The following is a 12,976-nucleotide window of genomic DNA, read 5'->3' on the forward strand; positions in this document are numbered from 1 at the left end:
GAATGAACATCTTCCTCCTTCCTGAAAGGAGTTGCGGATTTGGGGGAATTAGAGCAGCTGCTGGCCATTTCTTTTTGTTGTGGGATTTAGGAGCGCTTCAAATGCCAGCTGGGGGCTACCTTCCTTGGATCTGTGTCCCCTCTCTACCTTTTCCTTAGGATGACTGTATTCCTGGAGGGCCTCTCCAGAAGAGGCGAGATGTCTGCCAGCAAAACAGAGGGAGGGGACACAAGAGCCTCAGCCTTAGAAGCACCCTCTGCACCTCGTACTCTGATACTCGTTCTCTCCTCTGCCCAGAATGTAACCTTGGGGGCGAGGGGCAGTCTTGTCACCCCTACGTCATCAAAGAGAAACCCTGGGCTGAGACTGGTCACGGAAGGCCTGCCCAAGTGGTCCTTCCTGGAGGGTGGGAGTACCCTGACCCCAGCCCAGATTGTGAGCTGCCCGGAGACCTTCTTCTGAGCCAGATGCCCCCCCCCCCCCCGCCCCCGCCCCATGCAGAGGAGCTAAAACGCGGTTGGGAGCCTGCCTGAGTATAAAACTTCTTTGAGGAAAAAGACTCCAGCACATTCATTCTTGTGTCAGACACAGGGCTCTAACCAAAAGCTGCCCAGTAAATGTTGCCTGAATCGACCGAGAACGCCAGGGGCCCGCGGGGTCCCCCGGGAAAGGCAGCCCCCACCCTCACCCCGCTCCTCCTGCCCTTTGCTGTCTGTGGTGTGTGGATCCCACTTGCGATCGATGTGACTTTGACTCTCTGGGCCTCTACTGTTTGTTTGGATGTCACAATGTGACCCTGGGTGCTGTTGACCTGCGGCGAATCCTTCCCTGAAGTGTCCTCAAAGCCTGTAGGCAGTACAGTGAAATTGCCATGAGCCGCTTCCTTGCCGAGTCGTAGCGTTTCAGGAGCTGAGCCCATTCGTCCGTGACCTGAGTGGAATTCTTCCGTGGTTGGGTAGGTAGCGCCTCTCCTCTGTTCAAACACAGAGGTCTGCAGTCTGTGACCTTGGAGCGGAGTTCCATTCTTAGAATTAGCCGGTAGAGAAAGCCAGGACTTTTGCTGCTTTAACAAGATTGGGGCAGGGACGGGAGGGGTGCGGGACCCTCCCCTTAGTCAAGGCTGGCTGCCCACTTGTGTGCAGGGGTGACCGAGGGACCAGGGATCCAGGACCCTCCTGATCTGCTCAAGTGTGACCCGGGGTGTTTTGTTCTTTCCAGTTTTAGGAGGGAGGTCCGCCCTTCCCAGGTGAGTTTTGGGAAGTGACGACAATCAGGAAAGGACCTTCAGGTCTCTGGAGTGGGAAGCCAGAAGGGCCTCCCCTCTGCTGCCCGGAATACCCCTGTGGACCATTAGTCATTCTCCCCTGCTGAGCAGGCCCTTCTGCAGGCAACGCAGATCCCCCGCTCTCAAGGTGACCGAGGTGACCGGATGCTTCCTTCCCAGCAAGACAGTTTGACCCCAGGGCACGGAGACCTGGGTGGGAGCCGAGGTTTCGGTTTTACCCCGTTCAGCCCTAGTTGGGGGATCCTGCTTGATGTTACCTGCTGCCAGCTTCGGCAGGTGTTGTTAGCTGGTTAACCTTTCAGTACCTCAGTTTCCCTTCTCTGCTTCAGCTCCCACAAAGGGTGAAAGAAAGAAGCATATTTCTCCTGCTCCTCTGCTGTGTCTCTTTGGGAGCGTTCAAGACTTTTGTCCTTGCCCCACCGGCAGCAAGCAGTGGCTGCAGCACCTCTGAGTCCCAACAGAAAGCCCCAGTTTCTGTCAGGAATCCGGAAGGGCTGATCTGGCCAAGGCCTGGCTCTGCTCTCCTCCTGTGATCTGGGAGCTTCTCTGAGCCTTTGGCTTTCTTATCTGCAAAGTGGGCATTACAATAGTGCTTGCCGGGATGAGGTATGTGAACTTTAAATAAATGCTTTTTGATTGTGGTACCTGGCATCGTGAAGGTTCTTGAAGGAGGTCTTAGTCCTCAGACCCCCGCCCAGAGTAGGGCCTCCCTAGTAGATGCTCAGAAAGACATTGAGTTGAATCCTTAAAAATATCTGCCGCATTTCCAGAGGACATTGTTTTCCCCCAAGGGCCTGGTGGGGAAATAGGGGACATAGTTCCCAGTTCCCAGGCTGAGGCTGTTGCTCAGTTTCCTCCCTGGGGAGGTGTAATTTACACGCAGTGAAATGCCCAGACCTTAGCGCCCAGTTGGAAGGTCTGACACGCAAGCTCCTGACTGGCTATCCAGGCTCCAGTTGAGATGGGGAATATTTCCATCACCCCAGAAAGTTCCCTGTGCTCCTCCCAGTCAGTGCCCCACCTTGCTTCCCAGGCGGTCACAGTCCAGGTGGCTGCGCCTTCTTAGGCCTGCGCTGAACCACCGGTCCGGCTCTCTCCTGCTCAGTGTCCCCAGGCCTGGGTTTCCAGCCGTGACGCCCTGGCCATCGTCTGCACCCTGTCTCCAGCTACCTGGGACTCTGCTCTGTACCTCACGCTTCACCCTCTTTCCTCTGGCTTGATCACGCTGGCACAGGGTCAGCCCGTGGGACGGGAGGCGCCACGCTGAGGGCATGCCAGGTTTGCCTGGGACTTTGGGATTTCTCGTCCTCGGCCAGCCACTAGCTCGCGGCAAAAAGTGATGAGGAGCTGGGAATCCCAAGGCAGCGCAGGCTGTGTGGGCATGGCATGGGGCCCTGAGAATCACACCCGCAGATAACGCAGTTTGCCTATCCTTGAAATGAGGATGCTGATGATGGCGGGGGAGAGGGCTGGAGGGAGGGCTGTGGGAGAGGATATTTTACTTCTCTGTACTTCGTGAGAATAGACCACTGCCAGCTGCAGACCCTGACTGTTGTTCTTTTCATTGTCATGAGCAAACGCTGCCTTAACTGTGTTGGAGGGCAGGCGAACAGGAACAGAGAGTTCTGGCTTAGAAGAATAGTGGCCCTAAAAGGGAGTCTGGCTAACAATAAAATCCTTGTCTGTCCCGTTGCCGTATGAATTCCCGTGGGAAGTGTCTGCTCTTGTGAAAGCTAGCAAGGGTGAAAAGTACATTTCACGTGTCAGGTGTGCTGGCCCTAAGCTCCGCTGTTTGATGATTCAGAGGGCAAGCCTGGGTCTTAGAGGACCTTTTGTGGGCAGCCGTGGGTGGATCGATCGTGAGGACGCCTGGCTTATAGAGTTGATAAATGGGGTGAGTAGTATCTGGAGGGGACGATGGGTAGTGGAATTCAGGGAAGGGGGGGGTCAGGACTTCAGGACTCCTAGTAATCCCTGGTGCTCCTCTCTACACACACCTCCCACCTAGCTGTACACCCTACAGACGGGCAGGCCCCACCCGGGGAGACTGACCTGTCTTGAAGAGATCCCATCCCTGGGGTTTCTGAGAACCTGAGAAAGCCCTACCCCGCCCCTGGTCCGGCCAAACCACCTCCCGCCAATGCCTGCGAACACTGCTTGATTTCCCAGTGTAAAAGATGCCGTAAAAATATTTCCGAAGTGCAGCATCTGGGCGGCTGGTGAATCTGCGGCCTCAGAAGCAGAGGGATCCGCCGGCCGCCTGCCGGCTGTGCGCCGGCAGAATCTCCACGGTGGCCACTTGGGCAATTTCCTGCCTTCAGTTTGAAACCAGGAGGGAGGGGATCGGAGTCCCAGGAGCACAGGCAGCTGAGCTGGAGGGCTCCTTAGGGATGTACCTTTAGCCCCTGCTTTTTGCTCGTGATGAAATGAGAGCCACTCGTGGAAGATACAGAGAGGGAGGAAAAAAATGGCCCTTAGCCTGGAGGAACGATTATGCTATAGGGACAGATGACCAAATCCTCATAATAGGGTGGACACTAAGGGCACAAAAGAGAGTGCCCTGGGTGAAGTTAGAGGAGAGGCTCCCACTGGGTCTTGAGGGATGAGTAGGAGTTTGCCTAGAGGTGTCAGAGGCGTGGAGAGTATTTCAGACATGTGCAGACCCATGGTAAAAGGGTCTGGAGCAAGGTGTTTGGTGTGAGTGATAGGGTGGGGCAGGAAGGGTGGCAGGTGAGATGGACGCAGGGGAGTTCGTCGCCTGTCAGTGAGCGCTGGGATGGGTGAGCCCAGGGCAGGGGAGGAGGCCTGGGGATCAGAGCATGGCAGGAGGTGAGGCATGGGAAGCTGGCTGGGACTAGAGTGCCCCAGCCTGAGGGCAGTGGGATCAGTGGGGTCAACGGACATATCGGAGTCACGGACGAGAGGGGAGAAGGGTCAATGATGGGCAAGTTGTGGCTGGGTGTTGAGGGCTGAGATGGGGACCGGGGAGGAGGGGCAGTGAGGCAGGTGCTGCTCTGTAAGTGGCTGAGCAGGCCCAGAGCAGCACTCTGGTGGCTCCCCAGACCAGCTCTCCTTCCATCCCCCCCGCAACCCCACCCTCAGCCCCATCACAGACTCTCAATGGGCGGGTCCTTCCAGGCCCGGGTGCTTGATGAATGTTTCTTTTCACGCAGAAGACAGAACGCCCTTTGGTTCGGTCCCAGGTTCTAGAGGCTTTGGGGCTGAGGTGTGCATGTCTGTCTCTAGGGTGGGCGGCCTGTTTTGAGGCCCGCTCTGGCTGTTTGGTCCTTCATGGGTGGCTCCGCCTCTCCTGGCGTGTGCTCCAGGGCAACTTGGAATTTCTGTCATGGCCCGAGGCTTCATGAGGGGCCTGTCCTGAGAGCTTGGTACTGGCGCAGGGGGACCTCTGACCTGGGAGCAGACGGAGGAGGAAGCTCGAAGGCAGGCCAAGGGGTTTCCGGCCTCGTGGGTGTTGGCAGCGCCCGGGGTGCCCAGAGGCTGTGGTCGCTGTGAGGCCAGGGTCTGTTTGAATGTCACCCTTCCCCGTTCGCTGAGTGGGTCCTCCTGCGTCATTCGTTTATTAATAATGGGCTTGTGTGCCCGTGTGGCCACTTTGCCCCTCAGTCACCTTATCCACGTGTTTACTTAGTGGTGCCTTTGTGGCTTTGCTGGTTCATTCATTGGGTTCATTCATTCTTAGCTCTGCCCTTGGCCTCGTAGAGGTGAAGGTTTGCCCTTGCCTGGGAAGGATGTGCCGGGCCACGTCCTCCATGCTCAGTGACTTTCCAGAATCTTCCCACGCCACACTCTTGGGCACTGTCTAGATGGCAGGCTGAGTTACGCTGGGAGAAGGGGGCTCGGCGAAGCAAGAGTTGGAGTAGAGGGGGCTGCTTGTCCTCCAGGGCTGGGTGACCTGTGGGGCCGACCAGGTCAGGAGCATTGCCTACTCAATCCCCAAGAAAGGTAGAGACGGAGATATTCCTTGAAAGGATACTATTAGGATCCCCAAACGAAGTGAAACAGAACAGAAAATACCATCAAAGCCAACATTATGAGGGGCGCCTGGGTGGCTCAGTCGGTTGAGCGGCCGACTTCGGCTCAGGTCACGATCTCGCGGTCCGTGAGTTCGAGCCCCACGTCGGGTTCTGTGCTGACAGCTCAGAACCTGGAGCCTGTTTCAGATTCTGTGTCTCCCTCTCTCTCTGCCCCTCCCCTGTTCATGCTCTGTCTCTCCCTGTCTCAAAAATAAATAAAACGTTAAAAAAAATTAAAAAAAAATCCAACATTATGACAACGCTGTCACTCTGATGGACTTAGACTCATTTTACAATTTAGGCTTATTTTTACTTTGATTTGACGTGGAGAGTCACCATATTTTCAGTGCATTGGCCCTCAAGTCCTTTCTAAAAGCAGAAAGAAAAAGTCCAGAGAGTAATGTAGGGATACAGCAAATACCACTTGAAATCGGAAGTGTCCTACTATTTTTTAAATATTTATTTATTTTTGAGACAATGCAAGAGACAGAGTGCGAGCAGCGGAGGGGCAGACACAGGGAGACACAGAATCCGAAGGGGGCTCCAGGCTCCAGCCCAGAGCCTGACGCGGGGCTCAAACTCATGAACCATGAGATCATGACCTGAGCCGAAGTCGGACGCTCAACCGACTGAGCCACTCAGGCGCCCCTATCTTTTTTTTTTTTTAAGTTTTTATTTATTTATTTTGAGACAGAGAGAGAGAGAGAGAGAGAGAGAGAGCGTGTACCACCCCCCAGACACACATGAGTGGGGGCGGGGCAGAGAGAGAAAGGGAGAGAATCCCAAGCAGGCTCCACACTGTCAGTGAAGAGTCTGATGCGGGGCTTGAACTCACAAACTGTGAGATCGTGACCGAAGTTGAAATCAAGAGTTGGGCTCTCTACTGACTGAGCCACCCAGGCACCCCCTACCTTTTTTTTGAAGAAAGAAATCGGTGTTCCAAGTGTTCAGCTCTTCTGTTTTCTTGTCCCCAGAGGCAGGATGTCTCAATTCTGCCCGTGGGGGGATGCACTGGGGCCATGCCTGGAGACATTTTTGGTTGTCGCAACTGGGCAGAGCTACCAGCACCCAGTGGGTGAAGGCCAGGGGTGCGATTGAACACCCTAGGGTGCAGGGACGGCCTCGCCACAGAAAGTGATCCTGCCCCAAGTGTCAAAGTGGAGGGCAGGAGACCCCACTACGGATGTGGAAAATAGTGTGAATGTGTTAGCACGTTGCATGCCAGTCTTTTTTCTAAAACACACGCACAGAAAGAACATTTAGCACTGTATGGTTTGTGTTATTTTCTAAACATGTGTATATATGCTGTGGGAAATCTACAGCTCTCTTGATTCATTTGACTTTTTTTTTTGAGATTTGTTTAAGGGATCTCTCCACCCAACATGGGGCTCAAACTCACGACCCCCAGATCAAGAGTCGATACTCCCACTGACTGAGCCAGCCAGGTGCCCCTCATCTGACATGCTTTTCTTTAATGTTTATTTTTGAGGGAAAGAGAGAGAAAGGGTGTGAGCAGGGGTGAGCAGAGAGAGAGGGAGACACAGAATGCGAAGCAGGCTCCAGGCTCTGAGCTGTGAGCACAGAGTCCCGTGCGGGGCTTGAACTCACGAACAGCGAGATCATGACCTGAACTGAAGTTGGACGCTTCACCGGCTGAGCCCCCCAGGTGCCCCAGCACATGTTTTGAAGAATATCACAAGTCAGGGCGCCTGGGGGGCTCAGTCGGTGAAGCGTCCAGCTCTTGATCTCAGCTCAGCTCTTGATCTCAGGGTGGTGAGTTCAAGCCCTGCGTTGGGGTCCGTGCTGGGTGTGAAGCCTACTTAAAAAAAATATATATGGGGCGCCTGGGTGGCTCAGTTGGTTAAGCGGCCGACTTCGGCTCAGGTCATGATCTTGCGGTCCGTGAGTTTGAGCCCCGCGTCAGGCTCTGTGCTGACAGCTCAGAGCCTGGAGCCTGTTTCAGGTTCTGTGTCTCCCTCTCTCTGACCCTCCCCCGTTCATGCTTTGTCTCTCTTTGTCTCAAAAATAAACAAACATTAAAAAAAAATTAAAAAAAAATATATATGTCACAAGTTGACACAAACGGCTAGTTTGTTTTAAATTCTGTAGTTTCGCTCCGTTAGGAATGGGCCACATTCCATTTATCCTTCTTCCACAGGTGGACAGCTAAGTGGTCATGCTTTTCGTGACAGGCGTGCCAGATGGAAACATCTTTGCACATGCGCTTTGCACACTCACGGGCCTGTCTCTGGGACAGGTGCTCGGGAGTGAAATCGCAGGCAGTAGGAACACAGCTTTCAGTTCACACCTTCCTCAGCGCTCAAGACTATCTGTCGTCAGGTTTGGCGAGAGGAGGCTCGTTAATGTTGCTTCAGTTTGCATTTACCTGATTGCCAGCCCCTCGGCTTTGCTCCAAAGCCCTCTGCACGGTCCAGTGACAGCACCTGGTGACCCAGACATTGGTCCTGGCGGGGTCACTCCCCCTGCAGGGTGCTGGCTGCTCATCCTCTCTCAGAGCCACCGATTTCCGGGCATAGCGTCCCCGCACTCCGCTCTGCTGCTGCAAGCCCGGCCACCCTTCGACAGGGCACCACACGGCTGACCGGCTTTCGCCTTTTATCTTCCGTTTTATGATTACACAGCAGTAACCTTCGCTGGACTTGCCTGTGCCCGCGCCTCCCGGCGTGTTCCCGGAGGGTAACTTTGTTTCCGAGTTCCGGAGGCTTGTCACTCCTTGTCCCGCAGGTGGGGGTCGGCGGGGGACTGGGCAGGTCTCCTGCTGACGCTGGCTGTGTCCCTGCAGGCAGACGTCTGCGTTATGACCCGGCTGCTGGGCTACGTGGACCCCTCGGATCCCTGCTTTGTGGCTGCTATCCTCACCATCACTTTCAACCCGCTCTTTTGGAATGTGGTAAGTACCCTGCGCCCATATTATCTGGGCCAGCTGCACGGACGGACAGATGGATGGCTCTTCCCTCCCCACGTCTGTCTCTGCCAGCGTGGAATCGTCCTTTCTGTTTCCCCATCAGTCTCAGAGCCCAGGTAGGGGATGCGGACCAGGGAAGCCCCTCATTTTGGGGATCCCACAGCCCTGGGCTGCTGTGGGCTGGGCCCGTGGGGCTGTCCTGTGGTGCGGCTGCCCAGCTGTGCCCGACGATCTCAGCCTTCTCCTCGGTGAAGTAGACGGCCTCGGCTTGGGGGCTGCCTTCCTCCTCTGCCATGCTTCGCAGGGAAGCCGCTTTCTCGGGAATCCTCGCCCCCTCGGATGTGCTCCAGAAACATGATTATTTGTCCTGAATGAGGCTTCCTGTAAAAGGGTCCGCACATCGCTGGACTTTGTGTGCTGGGTGGCAGGGAAAACAGGAGACAGAGCGGCACCCAGTTCTTCTGTGGGTCCAGGGGACGCCCAGGGGACGCTTGGAGCACGGAGAGCCGGGTGGGACCAGGCTGTGTGGGAAGGGGGCCCCGAACCCTCTGAGGAAGGTGTGGGAATGCAGGACAGTCTCTCCTGGCCCCTGCCAGGATGTGGGGGAAGCTCGTGGGGTTTCTGGAAGCATGGAAAGGGGCGGCAGCGGTGCCCCCTGAGGCTCCTGCCCTGTGCCTGATCTCGGGTTTGCTGATGCAGAGCCACGGACATCCTGTGATCACCCTTGAGGGTAGCCTGAAGAATAAGGCCAAGCTCAGCGTTAGCAACATGCTGTTCCAGACTGTTTTCATTTCAGGTGACCACTTGGTCCCAGGGGCAGAACAGGACATGTTTTTCATCTGGTTTATGAGTTAGGTCTTTTCTCTATCTGGGGAGGTCACAGGTGGGTGGAAACGGGGGGTGGGGTGGGGGCGGGGCTGCTCATCTCAAGGAGGCCGCATTCGGAATGTTCTGTCCCTCCTCTGGCCGCCCTGAACACGCTGGGCCCACACCCTGAGGTGGTTGGTGGCGGCCCCCGTCTGAAGGCGACCTGAGGGGCGGGATGAGCTCTGAGGGCTTGCTTTGCCTAAAACCATTCCTCGGGCCTTCGGGGACCCCCGCCACACCCCACACGGGACCGCCTCCCTGTTCATTTCTGCTCTCCGTTCCTTCTCTGCCACTCACCGTCCCCACCCCCCAGCTTTCCTCCGGCAGCACAAGACAATGAAGGGTAAAAAGGGTATGTGGCAGGCTGAAAAATGGCCCCCGAAAGATGTCCACACCCCGATCTTTGGAACCTGTAAAGGTTTACCTTGGATGGCAGAAAAGGGGAGCTCTGCAGGTATTAAGGATGTCTGGATGGGGAGATTGCCGTGGATTGTTGGGGTGGCCTGAAATGTAGTCACATGTGTCCTTATAAGGGTGGGGGGCAGAGGGAGATGTGAACACACTGGCTTTGGACGCTGAGGTGATACGGCCACCAGCCAAGGAAGGCGGGGCCACTGATGGGGAAGGCGGGGCCACCAGAAGCTGGCACAGGCCAGGACTGGATTCTCACCTAGAGCCTCTGGGAGAGTGGGGCCCTGCTGGCTCCTTAATTTGGCCTAGAGACACAGATTTTGGACTTGTGGCCCACGGAGCTGTGAGAACGTGCATTCCTGTTGTTCTAAAGCACCTGGTTTGTGGTGATTGGTTACAGCAGCCACAGGAAACTGGTGCAGGATATGAGACAGGTTGTTGGTCCCTGCGAGAAGAACCTGCAGTCGGCTAGGAGTGTGCAGTGCTCTCCCCTGTTCACCATCCTCCCCCGGAAGGCCTGGCTTTGACCGCCAGTCCCACAGGCCTCCCCGTGCTGGGGGCTCGGCTCGCCGGCCTGCTGGGTGCGCAGTGGGTCTCCGGGACACTTTTTCATGCACAAGCCCCTTCCATTATTTCCCGCTGGGCCTTCCAACACTGTGGTTTTGCAAGTTCATTTTGAAGTCACTTGGTGGCCCACAGCCAGGTTGAGGTGCTTAAGATTTGCGAGGCAGGCAGCTCGTGTCTGTGCGCTCGTCGTAAGGCTGGTTTCTTTTGTCGTAGCGTTTGATTTGCCTTGTTTCTGCAAAAGTTGTACGCTGGCACGGTGTGTGGTCATTAGCGGGAGGGAGAGCTTTTCGGTCGGTTCAGAATGGGAGAAGTTATGGAAACACATTATGGTTTAGCGGGCTGCCGCTGGCTGGGCAGTGGGAACGGGACCGGGAGGCTGGAAGAACTGGTCTGAGTGGGACCCCAGCTCTGTGACACCCTGGGGACGAGAATCCCAGCAGTAAGGGAGGTCCCACCTGTGAAAGCCTTTGATGAGCATCGATTCAGTCCTCCCTCCCCGTGCTTGGCCATTGTGCTGAGTGCGGTTCACGCAGGATTTCAGCTGATTGTCACAGCAAAGGCTGTTATTATCCCCTTGGGAAACCAGCCTCCAAGAGGTCCACTCATCTCTTACTTACTGACGGCCCACTGCATGCCAGGCGCGGGCGGCACACTGCCCTGGTTCTAAAGGAACTGACGTTCCAGGAGGCAGACACCGTGTGGGTAAAAACACGCACTGCATACAGCAGGATGGGGCTGGGGGAGGGGGCGATGAGGCAGGGAAAGGGGGGAAGCTGGTCAGGGCAGGGGTGACCTTTGAGCAGAAACCTGTCCTCGTGTGGGAGGGAGCCCTCGGGTATCTGGAGAAGAGGAAGCAAGTGCAAAAGTCCTGGGTGGTTTCAAGGCTGGAATCCGACAGAGAGAGCGTGGAGGGTGGCAGGTCAGGGAGGGGGCTGGCCTAACAGAGCAGGCCTTGTAGGCCGTGGGCAGCACGTGCGATGGTTTCTGAGTGGGGAGCCGTGGAATGAATGGCCTGATCTGACTCCGGTTTTCTAGGCTGGCGTGGGCTGGTAAGAGCAGATGAGGGGTGAGGGTGGGGCGAGGGGGGGGCTGGAGGCCGTCACAGCGCTTGTGACCCAATGGTGGCCTGGACCAGGGTGGCACCAGCGGGAGTGGGAGAAGTGGTCAGAGTCTGGGCATGATTTGAGAGCAGGAAGAGTCAACGGGATTTACCCTGGTTTGGTGGGGAAGTACAAGAGAGTTCTAGTTGGGACCTAAGAAATAGGTATTTGGTCTTCAATCTGGCTCACAGCTGCCCGAACCCTTGAAATTTCCTAGGTGCTGAGTGTCATCAAGGTGTCTTGTTATGTTAATGAGGTGACTTATTAATGACTTATTAATGAGGTGACTTATTAATGAGGTGACCCCCCCCCCACACCATCCTAAGGACTGGGGAAGGGTGCAACCTTGCCAGAGGAACCAACCACCTGACCTCCGGGGAGGGGGGAGGAGCTGGAGGTCAGTTCAGTAGCCAATGGCTACCAAATAATGTAATCGGTTGCCTCTGTAACGCAGCCTCCATTAGAACCCGAAACGATGGGTTCCAAGAGCTTCTGGGTTGGTGAGCATGAAGATGTGGAGAGAGTGGCATGAGAGAGCGTGGACACTCTGCACCCCTTCCCCGTCCCCCCCCCCCCCCCCATTCATCTTTCCGTCTGGGTGACAATTCCTACCCTTTAGTATCCTTTGTAATAAACTGGTCATCAAGCAAATAAAATGGTTTCCTGAGGTCTGTGAGTTGGGCAGATGGTGTCAGACTTGCGTTGAATTGTAGGACTCCCCCTCCCCCCCCTCGCCCGCCAGCTAGCGTCAGAGAATTGGTTGGACGTGTGGGTACAGACTTGTAGAGGGCATGGCCACGTGGGACAACCTAGGGGCTGAGGGCCGTGGGGAAGAGACCTCTGTTCTGCCCGTGCCTGGGAGATTCTCGGTGGGGACGCAGGCCTTGAGGGTCTGGAATTCAGGGCAGTGGAATGGCTGGGGTTGGTGATGATGTCTGGAGTCACAGAGAGTGGCCGCCCTGGCCGAGCCTGGCCTTGGCTCCGGGCCGTCCGATTCTTCCATGGCCCACTGTCTGCCTCCCCGGGGCTGTAGCTCCTTGAAGAAGCTACGCCATTGGCTGGAGGGGCCTGCCCACTTGTCAGTGTCGCGGGTAGATGCGTAGGCACATCCTCCCCACCGGCACCGGCCCGGGGCCCATCTCTGTCTTCTTCCCGCCCCCTCCTCTCCCCGCAAAGGACTCTTTGTTGCTTCTGCCCTCTCCTTGTTGAAGCTTTGGGGAAACCAACACTATTGACCTTCACTGTTTCTTGAAACCCTGTGCCTCACACTGCTTTTCTGGCTCGCTCGGCTGTTCCTTGTGAACAGCTTTTCCTCTGCCTGTCATTCATTCATTCATTCATTCATTCACTCATTCCACAAACGTTCATAGCAGACAACAAACTGTGCCAGGCACTGCGCGAGTCTGCAGGACCCAGGGAATAAAGCTGCCCGGTCTCCATTGTTAGAGGTCACAAATAAGTTTGTAATTAAAATGGTGAAAAGGTCAGGTGCTGCAGAGGGACTAATTGGGGCTTTTCCCAATTAGTCATCTCAGGGCACCAGGACCTGTGGCTGCACCTGGGCATGTCCAGGCCCAAAAGACAGCTTGCTGTTTGAACTCTGGCCAAGAACCTCCCTGTGTGCTCCCCTACCAGGGGCCCAGGGCAGAGATCCAGGGGCCGGCCTTCACTCCTCACTGTCGCCCACCCGCCAGGATCTGTCCTCAGCAGTCCACTTGCTCGCCCGGTCAGCACTGTGGCCTTCCAGCCAGGTTCCCCGGCACCCCCTGTGCCTTTCCAGCCTTCC

The 12,976-nt window shown here is 56.0% G+C and overlaps 1 protein-coding gene across 5 annotated transcripts in view; it reads left to right on the forward strand.

Annotated features, from left to right (window-relative positions):
* The window catches only part of PEMT (phosphatidylethanolamine N-methyltransferase), an 86,883-nt gene that overhangs the window by 8,096 nt on the left and 65,811 nt on the right, over nucleotides 1-12,976 (forward strand). For 3 of the 5 annotated variants that reach the window (XM_030294658.1, XM_030294659.1, XM_030294660.1), the window contains exon 2: nucleotides 8,123-8,230. In XM_030294658.1, the coding sequence (XP_030150518.1) occupies nucleotides 8,138-8,230 (93 nt within the window). In that variant the 5' untranslated portion in view covers nucleotides 8,123-8,137. Of the gene's footprint in view, nucleotides 1-827; nucleotides 956-7,899; nucleotides 8,017-8,122; nucleotides 8,231-12,976 lie in introns of those variants that run through there. The other 2 variants (XM_030294656.1, XM_030294657.1) reach the window with 2 other exon arrangements.

This window comes from Lynx canadensis, chromosome E1 (genome assembly GCF_007474595.2).
Source record: "Lynx canadensis isolate LIC74 chromosome E1, mLynCan4.pri.v2, whole genome shotgun sequence".
Taxonomy (NCBI): Eukaryota; Metazoa; Chordata; class Mammalia; order Carnivora; family Felidae; genus Lynx; species Lynx canadensis.